We start from the raw sequence: 14,276 nt of genomic DNA, 5'->3' as shown, positions 1-14,276 counted from the left end.
TGTGTCTTTGACCCCATAGCAGTGGCCGTCTGCCTGGGTTGCTGTCTGTGGGACCTGGTCTCTCCCCACTGGGGAGTCCTGAGGAGCCTGAGGGCCATGTGGGTTGGGCACCTGGCTCCTTCAGTGATGACGGATGAGGAGGGTCTTGAGACCTGGTCCTGAGGGAGCTACCAGCTGAGCTCTGCCTCCTCCTAGCCAGGCCCAGGACCTTGGAGGGTGAAAGTTGCTCCTTGGGACATTGCCCTTTCTTATCAGGACAGAGAATAACATTTGTTTGGTAGAGATTTATAGGAACACCTCATCTGACCATGACCTAACCTCAAGAACAAAGACTCTGACACCAAGAAGTTTGTAACAATTAACCACATCCCTCACTCAACTAGTGCTTTTAAAAGGGCTTTGATGAAAGCTTTCAGTAACGTTGGGATTTGTAGGGCATGAGCCACCCATCTCCTTGCATGGCCTTGTAATAAACCTTTCTCTGTTCCAAGCTCCAAAGTTTGAGTATTGTTTGGCCTTGCTGTGTGTTGGGCACATGGACTTGGTGATGTTCAGTGAAAATCTACCCTTGCCTCCTTTGTCATAAATGAATTGACCATATGCACTGGGCTGTATTTCTCGGCTGTCTTCTGTTCCACTGGACTGTGTGTGTTTTCATGCCAGTACCATATCTGTTTGATGACTAGCTTTGTAGAGTTGTCTGAAATCAGGGAGCCTGATTCCTGAGGCTCCTTTCTGAAGGTTGCTTTGGCGATTCAGCCCTTCTTTCTCAAGGTTGCTTTGGCAATTCAGGGTCTTTTGTGGCTTCTACTACTAAGTATGTGTTCAGGGGAGACAAACTACTAAAGCAGGCAGATGAGCTACTAAGGTTATCTGCTCAGGGCTTTGTTTTCTGTTCCACTGCTTTTTGTGTCTGTTTTTGTGTGAGTACCATACCTGGTAATGACCAGAGCTTTGTAGTGTTGTCTGAAATCAGGGAGCCTGATTTCTGATGCTCCTTTCTCAAGGTTTCTTTCCTGGTTCAACCCTTCTTTCTCAATGTTGCTTTGGTGGTTCAGGGTCTTTTGTGGCTGCTCCTACTAAACCTATGTGTTCAGGGAAGATGAAGGCTCTCATGGAGCTGGTTGTCCCCACTCCTCTGAGATAGCATGAAGTAGCAAAAAGTCAGTAAGTTATCATGGAAGCATTTCAAAACGCAACAGAAGGGAGAAATAAATGTGACTCCCACATTATAAGTGAGATTTAACTAACATTTCTGTTTCAGAGTGGCATGCATTCCAGACTTGGGGAAGGGAGCATAACAAACCAATCCCTGGTTCAGTAGCCTAACTTGCTACCTGCTTTTGCATTTTATAGATCCACTTTGGAGGTGCTTAGGTCCTGGGTCTGTACAGTTGATGCTGTTTGACCCCTGAGAGAACTCTGTGCACTTCAGAAGCACTGAGCAGGGTGAAGGGTCTGCCAGACGTGCAGTTTGAGTCTGGGAATAGACAGATCCAGCTCCAGAACCACACCTGCTATGATCTGCATGCCTAGGGTAAGCCTTCCCCTTTCCCTAAACATTTCACCTGCAATCAGTTCTCTACACACCTCTGAATTCCAAGCTTGTGCTCTTTAACGTAGCAATAGCTGACACCCAGTATATCTGTATGCTGGTGATCACCTTTGGCTCTCCTGGGTGCACAGGCAGTGGGGGCACTGGCTCTCTAGGAAAGAAAAAGTGAAGCTTTCTCCTGGTATGGGCCCCAAGGAGTACACAAGGCAAAGGATGTCCAGTGACACAAACAAGGTCCCAGTCATGAGATGCCTGCCTCCCCACATGATTGTCCTTTCATGCATAGTGGGGCTTTCCTGGTAGCTCAGATGGCAGAGAATCTGCCTGCAGTGCAGGAAATCAGGCTTCTATCCCTGGGTCAGGAAGATCCCCTGGAGATGGGAATGGCATCCCATTCCAGTATTCTTGCCTGGAGAATTCCATGGACAGAAGAGCCTGGTGGGCTACAGTCTTTGTGGTCGCAAAGAGTTGGATAGGACTGAGCAACTAATTCACACACACACACAGTAACAAATAAGGCAAGGTGTTGGGTTTGGAGGGCTTATAAAACTCTGGTACATTTGGTATTTTCTCCCCACGTATCTATCATATATATATAACTCTTTTGGTATTTTCCCCCCACGTATCTTCCATATATATATAACCCCTAGGTGCATGGATACACAGCCTTGATACTTCTTTGCTTTATCTCTCATCAATTATATTTGGCCAAGCCTTCCACTTTTACAAAAGGCATACCCCCTCTCCCCAACCCGTGCTGACTCTTTTCTTCTTTCCCATATTCCAGAATTCTCCATTATAGGCCATGGAAAACACAACTCCGGGCATCTTTCAAAGATTTGGGTAGAAAAGCACAGGCTACACAAGCTATAGATGCTTCGTAGTCTTAGACAAAAGGTGTGAGCAAGCATACTGTTTAAGGGAGACCTGCCATAGCTGTGGGTATGATGGCCAGACCACTCAACCTCGGCTATCTAATCCTTGGTGCCCAAGTTGAATCATGATGGATGCCAAGTATGTCCTCTGCATTTGGAAAGGCCGCTTTTGGCCAGCCAAGGTCTTGTCCAGACCCAGCATCTCACCACAACAGAAGAGAAAAAGGGCCCTTTCTCTGGAAGTTGAGATACTCTCAGTAGATGAAAATATCAGTGTGAAAAGCACAAACATAAAGACCCTAAATGAGTCCATGATTGAAAACCTCGCCACCTCACTAGCAGCCCAGCCGGAGCCCAGTGCCCCAGAAGAAGAGGAAATGGCCTACATATCTGCTATTAAAATGGCTTGGGACCTTCTGAATAAGAAAGGAAATTACACTACAGCAAGAGTCATGGGTTATCCAGAGTCCAAGAAGCAGTCTCCAAGGAGACCACAAAAGCAACCTCGTAGAAGGCATTGGGAGCCCAATTGGGGCTTACAGAGGAGTGTGAGGAAAAGGAAAAGCTCCAAATCACCCGTGGTACCTTCAGAGAGGGAGGATGGCCCATATCCTGACAAGTCGCAGGTGTGCACACCCATTGCCCAGATCCCAAGTGAAATGCAAACAGAGTCATATCAGAGCTTTGGGGTGCACCCAAACTTCCCATCACTTTCAGAAGATGACCATGAGAAAGAGGCCAAGAAAAAGGGGGACACCTCAAAAGTTATATCCTTGCCCTGTACAGTGAAGGAGGTGGGTGTAGATGTTAGAGGTGGATGTGTGCTTCCATCACTTGCACCGGGTTTCATCCTCATTGTGCCCAAGGCTCTGGAAGAGCGGGCACAAAACACCTGCCTGAAGTCCCTAGCTGTGTGCCCTGAACATGCTACGTTCTCAGGGAATGTTGACCCTGGAGAGGGCACCTGCAACTCAGGCTCAGAAGGCACAGAGGCATCCTCCAATGCCCCTAACCTGGGCCTGCGTTATTCACTCTGCCTAACAAACAGAAAAAGGAAGCTGCAGGTCCCAGGGTGTGAGGAAGAGCAGCAAGAATCTCAACCCTCAGCTGGCTCAAAGGCTATTAAGCACACCAGTGCCATCAAGAAGGGCGGGGGCAAGGAAGCGGGACAGCTGACAAGCATGGCGTTCCCAGAGGAGCTGTGTCCCATTGAGAGAGGAATGTTGGTCTGGTTTAAGTTTCAGAATCATCCATTTTGGCTAGCCATGGTCAAGAGTGTCAGCCCAACCGAGCAGACCACAAGGGTGCTTTTGATTGAGGCCAACATGCATTGTGAGAAGAGCAGTATTCAAGTTCCTCTTCAAAGGTTGAAGCATCTGGATTATAATGGCAAAGAAAAGCTAATGAAGAGAGCCAGCAAAGTATTTCTCACTGATTTCCAACTACAGAGAAGGGCTCGTAAGTGGGTCTTTTGTGGGCTCTTTCCTGGACTATTATGCTGCTGACATCACTTACCCCTTGAGGAAAGCCATCCAGGAAGGAGATCTGCAGATGGATTTCCCCAAGGTGAATTATTCTGACCTGGAAGATTCTGAGGAGGAGATTTCTGTGGCTTTAAAGAGGCACTGCAAGAGAATCCTCCCTGACCGGATGAGGGCTGCTTGGGACCGAGCCAACCAGAAGCTGGTGGACTTCATCATGAAAAGAAAGGGGGCTGACCCACATCTTCTGGACATCGTCAAAGGCAGGAAAGAATCCAGGTGGCTTGAATCATTTCTGAATTCACAGAGGTACATGATCCCCATTGAAACATACCTGGAGGATGACGATCAGCTGGATGTGGTGGTAAGCCACTTACGAGAAATCTACAAACACGTAGACAAGAAAGTGCTGGCTCTGATGAGAGATGACCCAGTGAGCTTCCTTCTGGACGTTCTTCTGCCAGAAGCAATCATTTGTTCAATTACTGCACTGGATGGATTGGAGTACAAGGAGGCAGAAGCAAAGTACCTGCAAGGGCCACCTGTGCATTCCCGGGAAAAAGAACTGTTTGATAAGAAAATCCTGAAGAAAATAAGAAAGAGATCAGCTGAGAGGTACAAGGCTAAACTCTCCCCCTGTGCCCAACAGGGCATCGGGGAGAAGTCTCAGCCACACCATTAGCAACAATCCCCGTCTGTATGAACTGCATGATCTTTCCACTCCACATGGCATGAAAACACCTTCTGGAAATCTGAGGCCTCTGGAACACTCTTGAATTCACTCTGGATCCATCTCCAGCGCCTGTGAGTGGCAGAGTCATCCTGAGTTTCTTCTTCTGAATACTCTCACACAACTAAGTGGTTAAAATATTGTAAACAGCTGCACTTCCCTCTACTTGCCCAGATGTGTAGTTTTCCAGATATTTTCACTATGTGGCTTTTGACTCTACTTAATATTTTAAAGGTGGACATGCATTTTTTTATTAGATGAAAAAGCCTTGTATCAGATACAAAGCAGCAATCATGTTTAAGATCTAAGGCATGTTTCTTACAGAAAAGCCACATGGGCTTCCCATTCCTACTGTGGCACATCGGTATACATGATTGATTGCATTTCTTCTTAACATAAGCCCTGACTTTCCCCTGCCATGCTTATCCATCTGGAAAAAAATCCCTGAGAGATGAAGCAAGTGACAGAGATGTTTCCTGTATACTACCACTACCTTCCAATGGTTCTTGGAAAAGCAGTCTGAAATCCAAACGAAGTTAACGGGTGGTCTGCATGTGGTCATGTGAGACTGAGTGAAACCTCGGCGTGCAGTAAATGTTTTGTCAACCCTTGCAAGAATGTTCACCCTTGGCTTTCCTGAGATTCCATTTGTGGGAGGTGCTCTTCTTCAATGGCTGAATGGTTTCCCCAAATAGATAGACTCCTGGCTGTCTTCCTATATGACAGTGATTGGATCCCCTGCATGCCATCCATCATCTGTCCCCTTGTGAAAGACGACTCAAGCCATCATAGACTCAGGCCAGCTTCTCTAAACCTGGGAGTCCATGCTGACTGATGGGGGCCCATCCAGTTGGCAGACATTGTAGGAAAGCAGGCGCTTTGCTCTGGACCCACATCCCCCCAAAAAGGCAGTCATTTGTCCCAAACCAAGCAAGCTTGATCCCTTGACTTCTTCATCAACTAGCTCCAACAGGTTCCAGCAGTGTAAGTGCAGATGTGTAAGTCATTCCAGGCTGCCTGAGCAGTAGGTGGACCAGGAAGGTCTGGGAAATGGGTTACAAAAAAGTCTCCATTCAGCTAAACATGGCTGCTGTCAGAATACAGTGAAAGGTAGTTTAACAGGTAAATTCTGAAGCTCATGCATTGTTATACTTACTCGAAATAAGATTTCATTATTGCTTTTTTTTTTTTAAGAGGAAGAAAAGTGCTAGAAAAGCCAGTTTATTTTGTAAAACCCAGTGGGAAAATAAACATTAAAGATTTAACGTGGACCTGAGTGTGTTTTTGTTCTTAGAAAGAATCAACTGTCACTGCCCCAGGTTCAGCTCAGTTCAGTTCAGTCACTCAGTCTTGTCCGACTCTTGGCGACCCCATGAATTGCAGCATGCCAGGCCTCCCTGTCCATCACCAACTCCCGGAGTTTATTGAAACTCATGTCCATCGAGTCGGTGATGCCATCCACCTATATCATCCTCTGTCTTCCCCTTCTCCTTCTGCCCCCAATCCCTCCCAGCATGAGGGTCTTTTCCAATGAGTCAACTCTTCGCATGGGGTGGCCAAAATATTGGAGTTTCAGCTTCAGTATCAGTCCTTCCAATGAACACCCAGGATTGGTCTCCTTTAGGATGTACTGGTTTGATCTTGCAGTCCAAGGGACTCACAAGAGTCTACTCCAATACCACAGTTCAAAAGCATCAATTCTTTGGCACTCAGCTTTCTTCACAGTCCAACTCTCACATCCATACACGACCACTGGAAAAACCATAGCCTCGAATAGATGGAACTTTGTTGGCAAAGTAATGTCTCTTCTTTTGAATATGCTATCTAGGTTGGTCATAACTTTCCTTCCAAGGAGTAAGCATCTTTTAATTTCATGGCTGCAATCTCCATTGGCAGTGATTTTGGAGCCCCAAAAAATAAAGTCTGACACTGTTTCCACTGTTTCCCCATCTATTTCCCATGAAGTCATGGGACCAGATGCCATGACCTTGGTTTTCTGAATGTTGAGCTTTAAGCAGACTTTTTCACTCTCCTCTTTCACTTTCATCAAGAGGGTCTTTAGTTCCTCTTCACTTTCTTCCATAAGGGTGGTGTCATCTAACACCGAAAAAAGATGTCCTTTTCATTATAGGGGAATGGGATGCAAAAGCAGGAAGTCAAGAAACACCTGGAGTAACAGGCAAATTTGGCCTTGGAGTACCGAATGAAGCAGGGAAAAGGCTAATGGAGTTTTGCCAAGAGAACACACTGGTCATAGCAAACACCCTCTTCCTTTTCTTTCTTTCTTTTTTAATTTTATTATTTTTTTTAAATTTATTTTATTTTTAAACTTTACAATATTGTATTAGTTTTGCCAAATATCGAAATGAATCCTCCACAGGTATATCTGTGTTCCCCATCATGAACCCTCCTCCCTCCTCCCTCCCCATAGCTTTGAAACATGTATAATATCATGTATGAAACGAGTTGCCAGTCCAGGTTCGATGCACGATACTGGATGCTTGGGGCTGGTGCACTGGGACGACCCAAACACCCTCTTCCAACAACACAAGAGAAGATTCTACACATGGACATCACCAGATGGTCAACACCCAAATCAGACTGATAATATTCGTTGCAGCCAAAGATGGAGAAGCTCTATACAGTCAGCAAAAACAAGACCAGGAGCTGACTGTGGCTCAGATCATGAACTCCTTATTGCCAAATTCAGAATTAAATTGAAGAAAGTAGGGGAAACCAGTAGACCATTCAGGTATGACCTAAATCAAATCCCTTATGATTATACAGTGGAAGTGAGAAATAGATTTAAGGGACTAGATCTGATAGACAGAGTGCCTGAAGAATTCTGGATGGAGATTCGTGACATTGTACAGGAGACAGGGATCAAGATCATCCCCAAGAAAAAGAAAGGCAAAAAAAGCAAAATGTCTGTCTGATGAGGCCTTACAAACAGCTGTGAAAGGAAGAGAAGTGAAAAGCAAAGGAGAAAAGGAAAGATATAAGCATCTGATTGCAGAGTTCCAAAGAATAGCAAGAAGAGATAAGAAAGCCTTTCTTAGCAATCAATGCAAACAAATTGAGGAAAACATTAGAATGGGAAAGACTAGAGATCTCTTCAAGAAAATCAGAGATACCAAGGGAATATTTCATGCAAAGATGGGCTTGATAAAGGACATAAATGTTATGGACCTAACAGAAGCAGAAGATATTAAGAAGAGGTGGCAAGCACACACAGAAGAATTGTACGAAAAAGAGGTTCATGACCTAGATAATCACGATGTTGTGATCACTCACCTAGAGCCAGACATCCTGGAATGTGAAGTCAAGTGGGCCTTAGAAAGCATTACTACAAACAAAGCCATTCCTCTCAGGTAGGTCTACTGGTGGGAAACTGTCCATTTCCCAAGGCCCAGCTGACCTATTGGAGAAGGCAATGGCACCCCACTCCAGTACCCTTGCCTGGAAAATCCCATGGACAGAGGAGCCTGGTAGGCTGCAGGCCATGGGGTGGCTAAGAGTCAGACACGACTGAGTGACTTCATTTTCACTTTTCACTTTTCACTTTCATGCATTGGAGAAGGAAATGGCAACCCACTCCAGTGTTCTTGCCTGGAGAATCCCAGGGTAGGGGGAGCCCGGTGGGCTGCCGTCTATGGGGTCGCACAGGGTCAGACACGACTGAAGCAACTTAGCAGAGATGTCTTCAAAAAAATTAGAGATACCAAGGTAACATTTCACATGCCTTAGCTCTTTAGAACTAAGGAAGATTTAATGCAGTATAAACTTCCCCCCAAATGCACTTTATCTGTAAGTTCTTTTTTTTTTTTTTTCTCTTACTGAATAACATATAGGCTATGACATGATAAAGAGATTCAATGAAGATGTCATATAAGCTTTCTAAACTTTATATTTCACTTACCCTGCCCCCAACCTGTCACAATAAAGATTTTGCCCAAAAGAACAGTGGACCTGATGACGATAAATTTCAAAATTATTCAAGTATAAGATTAACCCTTTCCACACAGTTGAATACAGCTAAATATCACAAGACACTTCTCTTTTATTCAGCTAGCATATTCCAAGAGTGAATATAGTTTTTTCTTAAATACTAACAAAATTCAGCTATAATTTTAAAGGAGAAAATAGGTTACCATTACTGACCTTTAGTAATACCTCTCTTTTAAATTAAGGTGTAAGGTTATAGGACTAAAGGAAGTATTGACTTCAATAAAAAACTGCATATTTCTCAACAGAGACTCCGATTAATAGAGGATAACAGCATTATTTTAATTAAGCTGGACTCACAATCACTAAGATATGGCACCCAGGTTCTGGCTCTAAAATCCACCAATGTTTGTTACCTTTGCTCCTCCTGAGTTTTCCAAACATGCTCAATTATCAGGTTAATGCTTTGGACAGAAGCGTCAGTATTCATTATATTTTTTTTTTCTCTTTGTGTGAAGAATCTTAATATCATCTATATTAAACAAATATATTTCCATTTAGTATTGATTCAGTAGTATTGGAAATACAATCACCATTTTTAAAAAGGCATCATGTCAAAAATCAAGTACGTATTTCCTTTTTTTCTGTATAATCTTTCAGTTACTAGCACCTCAATTCTAATTTTTATAACTGGGGGTGGTCTTAAGATGGTGGAGGAATAGGATGGGGAGACCACTTTCTCCTCAAAATTCATCGAAAGATCATTTGAACTCTGAGCAAATTTCACAAAATAACTTATGAACGCTGGCAGAGGACACCAGGCACCCAGAAAGGCAGCCCACTGTCTTAGAAAGGAGGTAGGACAAAATATAAAGGATAAAAAGAAAGACAAAAGAGTTAGGGATGGAGTCCCATCCCGGAAAGGGAGTCATAAAAGAGAGTTTCCAAACACCAGGAAACCCTCTCACTGGCTCGTCTGCGGGCCGTTTTGGAGTCTCAGAGGGCAACATAACAAGGAGGATCAATAAATAAATAAATAAAAACCCACAGATTACATGCCTAATGGCAACTTTCAGCCGAGAAGTAGCCCAGACACTCGCATCTGCCACCAGCAAGCAGGGGCTGAACAGGGAGGCGCGGGCTGCATTGCTTAGGGTAGTGACTGAGCCTGAATGCCCTGAGGACAATCTGAGGGAGCTAACATGAGATAGCAACCCAAACAGTGGAATAGCCAGAGAGAGAGAAGAAAAAAGAGACAGAGAGAACTTTCCCACGAAAAGCTCTAACCTAAGGCACTGCTGGGCCTGCTTACAGAACAAAGGACTGAGCCAATATCAGAGGAAAGCTAGCTGGCTGCGGACCAGCCCATCCTCCACCAGAGGCAGTCAGGCAGCTGGGAGACAGCCAGAGCCAGAAAGGGGCAATCTCCGCCCCAGAGACAGCATCCTCTACCAAACTGCGAGCAGGCTCCCAGTTGCTAACCAAGTCTTCCTGGGATCCTGGATGGTTGACATCTGCCAGGAGGGTCACAGCCAGAGATCAGCTCCCCAGAGGAGATACATGGCACAGCTGAGACGGTGCTTCCACTGTGCACCCAGGGGTGGTGATAAGATGTCCCACCCAGATAGGAAGAGTGTGCTCACCAAGCACCTGGTAGCCTGTGCTGCTCAGACCTGGGAAGGGCACAAAATGCAGGTCCAACCGAGTCTGCACCTTTGTGGAGTACCCAAGAACCTGAACCTGAGAGGCTTAGATCTGGGAAGTGCATGCAACCCAGGGCCCACTTGAGAGAATACCCCTGCAGAGCAACCTGGAACCTGAGCAGAGTAAACTGGGAAAGCACATACACCGTGAGCAGGGGCAAACCCAGTGTACACCAGTGATATTTGTTTGCAGTGCTCCTCCCTCCCCACAGCACGACTGAACAAGTGAGCCTAAATAAGTGACTACCTTTGCCCCCTTGTGTCAGGTCAGAAATTAGACACTGAAAAGACTTGAAAACAGAAGAAACCAAAATAAACAGAGGGAACCGCTTTAGAAGTGACAGGTGGAACAGATTAAAACAATGTAGTTAGCACCGACTACATTGGAAGGGGCTTATAGACCTTGAGAAGTATAAGCTGAAACAAGGAACTATCTGAAACTGAACCGACACCCCCCCCCCCCCACTGCCCACAACAGTTCCAGAGAAATTCCTAGATATATTTTTACTATTATCATTTTTAAAAAAAAATTTTTTTTAATTTTTAAGTCCTTTTACTTCAGTTCAGTTGCTCAGCCATGTCTGACTCTTTGTGACCCCATGGATCACAGCATGCCAGGCCCCCCTGTCCAGCACCAACTGCCGGAGTTCTCCCAAACTCATTTACATTGGGTCGGTGACACCATCCAGCCATCTTATCCTCTGTCATCCCCTTCTCCTCCTGCACCCAATCCCTCCCAGCATCAGGGTCTTTTCCAATGACTCAACTTTTTCCATGGGGTGGCCAAAGTATTGGAGTTTCAGCCTCAGCATCATTCCTTCCAATGAACACCCAGGACTGGTCTCCTTTAGGATGGACTGGTTGGATCTCCTTGCAGTCCAAGGGACTCTCAAGAGTCTTCTCCAACACCACAGTTCAAAAGCATCAATTCTTCGATGCTCAGCTTTCTTCACAGTCCAACTCTCACATCCATACATGACCACTGGAAAAACCATAGGCTTGACTAGATGGACCTTTGTTGGCAAAGTAATATCTCTACTTTTTAATATGCTATTTAGGTTGGTCATAACTTTCCTTCCAAGGAGTAAGCGTCTTTAAATTTCATGGCTGCAATCACCATCTGCAGTGATTCTGGAGCCCAAAAAAACAAGGTCTGACACTGTTTCCACTGTTTCCCTATCTATTTCCCATAAAGTGATGGGACCAGATGCCATGATCTTAGTTTTCTGAATAATTTTCATTTTATAACCTACTATTACCTTGCAAAAAGACCTCATTTTTAAGGCAAATTTCATATATATATATTATAATTTTTGTGATTTTGGTTTTTTTAATATTGTATTTTTGAGAGTCTAATCTCTACTCTAGATTTTTAATCTTTATTTTTTGGTATTTGTTATCAATTTTGTAGCTTTAAGAATCCAATCTTCACTTCCATTTTTACTTGGGAGTGTGATTACTGGCTTGATTGCCCTCTCCCCCTTTTGACTCTCCTTTTTCTCCCCGAGGTCATCTCTATCTCCTCCCTCCCCCTTCTCTTCTCTACTCAACTCTGTGAATTTCTTACGGTATTGTGAGCTGTGGAGAACACTTAGGAAATTGATTACTGGCTGGATATGTCTCTCTCCTTTTGAACCCACCCTTCTTCTCCTGGTCACCTCTCTCTCTCTTTCCTCCTTCTTCTCTTCTCCTTGTAACTCTGTGAACCTCTCTGGGTATTCCAGGCTGTGAAGACCACATAGGGATTGGATTACTGGCTAGATTGCTCTCTCCCCTTTTGATTCCCCCTCTCCTCATCCTGGCCAACCTATCTACCTCCTCCCTCTTCTCTTCTCTTCTCTGTGTAACTCCGTGAACCTCTCTTAGTGTTCCAGACTGTGGAGAATCTTTTCTCCGTTAACCTAGATGTTTTATCATCTGTGCTCTATGGATGGAGAAGTCTTGAGGCTACTGTAAGAATAAGACTGAAAACCAGAGGCAGGAGGCTTAAATCCAAAGCCTGAGAATACCAGAGAACTCCTGACTCCAGTGAATATTAATTGATAAGAGCTCACTCAAAAGCCTCCATACCTACACTGAAACCAAGCTCCATCCAAGAGCCAACAAGGTCCAGAGCAAAACATATCACGCAAATTATCCAGCAACACAGGAACATAGCCATGAGCTTTAACATACAGGGTGCCCAAAGCCAAACCAAACCGATAAACATCTCAAAACTCACTATTGGACACTTTATTGCACTCCAGAGAGAAGAAATCTAGCTCCACCAACCAGAACAAAGATGCGAGCTTCCCTAACCAGAAAACCTTGACAAGCCACCCGTCTAACCCCACCCCCACCAAGGAACCTCCACAATAAAGAGGAACTACAAACTGCCAGAATCCAGAAAGGCCACCCCAAATGCAGCAATCTAAACAAGATGAAAAGGCAGAGAAATACTCATCAGGTAAAGGAACGGGATAAATGCCCACCAAACCAAACAAAAGAAGAGGAGATACAGGGTCTACCTGAAAAAGAATTCAGAATAATGATAGTAAGAATGATGCAAAATCTTGAAAACAAAATGGAGCTACAGATAAATAGCCTGGAGACAAGGATTGAGAAGATGCAGGAAATTTTTAACAAGGACTCAGAAGAAATAGAAAAGAGTCAATCAATGATGACTAATGCAATAACTGAGATGAAAAACACTCTGGAGGGAACCAACAGTAGAATAACTGAGGAAGAAGATATAATAAGTGAGGTGGAAGATAGAATGGTGTAAATAAATGAAGCAAAGAGGAAAAAAGAAAAAAGAATTAAAGGAAATGAAGACAAACTCAGAGACCTCTGGGACAATGCCAAATGCCCCAACATACAAATCATAGAAGTCCCAAAAGAAGACAAAAAGAAAGGCCATGATAAAATACTTGAGGAGATAATAGTTGAAAACTTCCCCAAAATGGGGAAGGAAATAATCACCCAAGTTCAGGAAACCCAGAGAGTCCCAAACAGGATAAACCCAAGGCAAAACACCCCAAGACACATATTAATCAAATTAACAAAGATCAAACACAAAGAACAAATATTAAAAGCAGCAAGGTAAAAACAACAAATTACACACAAGGGGATTCCTATAAGGATGACAGCTGATCTTTCAATAGAAACTCTTCAGGCCAGAAGGGAATGACAGGACATACTTAAAGTGATGAAAAAGAAAAACCTACGACCCCGATTACTGTACCCAGCAAGGATCTCATTCAAATATGAAGGACAAATCAAAAGCTTTACAGACAAGCAAAAGCTGAGAGTATTCAGCACCACCAAATCAACTCTTCAACAAATCCTAAATGATCTTCTCTAGACAGGAAACACAGAAAATGTGTATAAACTCAAACCTAAAACAGCAAAGTAAATGCAACGGGATAGTACTTATCAATAATTACCTTAAATGTAAATGGGTTGAAAGTCTCAACCAAAAGGCAAAGACTGGCTGAATGGATACAAAAACAAAACCCCTATATATGTTGTCTACAAGAGACCCACCTCAAAACAAGGGACACATACAGACTGAAAGTGAAGGGCTGGAAAAGGATATTTCATGCAAATGGAGACTAAAAGAAAGCAGAAGTAGCAATACTCATATCAGATAAAATAGACTTTGAAATAAAGGTCGTGAAAAGAGACAAAGAAGGAAACTACATAATGATCAAAGGATAAATCCAAGAAGAAGATATAAGAATTATAAATAGATATGCACCCAACATAGGAGCACCACATTATGTGAGGCAAATGCTAACAAGTATGAAAGGGGAAATTAACAGTAACACAATAATAGTGGGAGACTTTAATACCCCACTCACACCTATGGATAGATCAACTAAACAGAAAATTGTCAAGGAAACACAAACTTTAAATGACAAAATGGACCAGTTAAACCTAATTGATATCTATAGGACATTTCACCCCAAAACAATGAATTTCACCTTTTTCTCAAGTGCACACGGA

General features: G+C 43.8%; 1 protein-coding gene across 1 annotated transcript; it reads left to right on the top strand.

The window, feature by feature from the left end:
* Nucleotides 1-2,555: 2,555 nt before the first annotated feature.
* On the top strand, nucleotides 2,556-4,593 carry LOC138986836 (PWWP domain-containing DNA repair factor 3B-like). The gene is made up of 2 exons (XM_070366799.1): nucleotides 2,556-3,796; nucleotides 3,879-4,593. Exons 1-2 carry the CDS (start codon nucleotides 2,556-2,558, stop codon nucleotides 4,591-4,593), a joined length of 1,956 nt encoding a protein of 651 aa, XP_070222900.1.
* Nucleotides 4,594-14,276: the final 9,683 nt, after the last annotated feature.

This window comes from Bos mutus, unplaced genomic scaffold, assembly GCF_027580195.1.
Source record: "Bos mutus isolate GX-2022 unplaced genomic scaffold, NWIPB_WYAK_1.1 CTG212, whole genome shotgun sequence".
Taxonomy (NCBI): domain Eukaryota; kingdom Metazoa; phylum Chordata; class Mammalia; order Artiodactyla; family Bovidae; genus Bos; species Bos mutus.
This window is presented reverse-complemented; position numbering and strand designations above follow the sequence as displayed.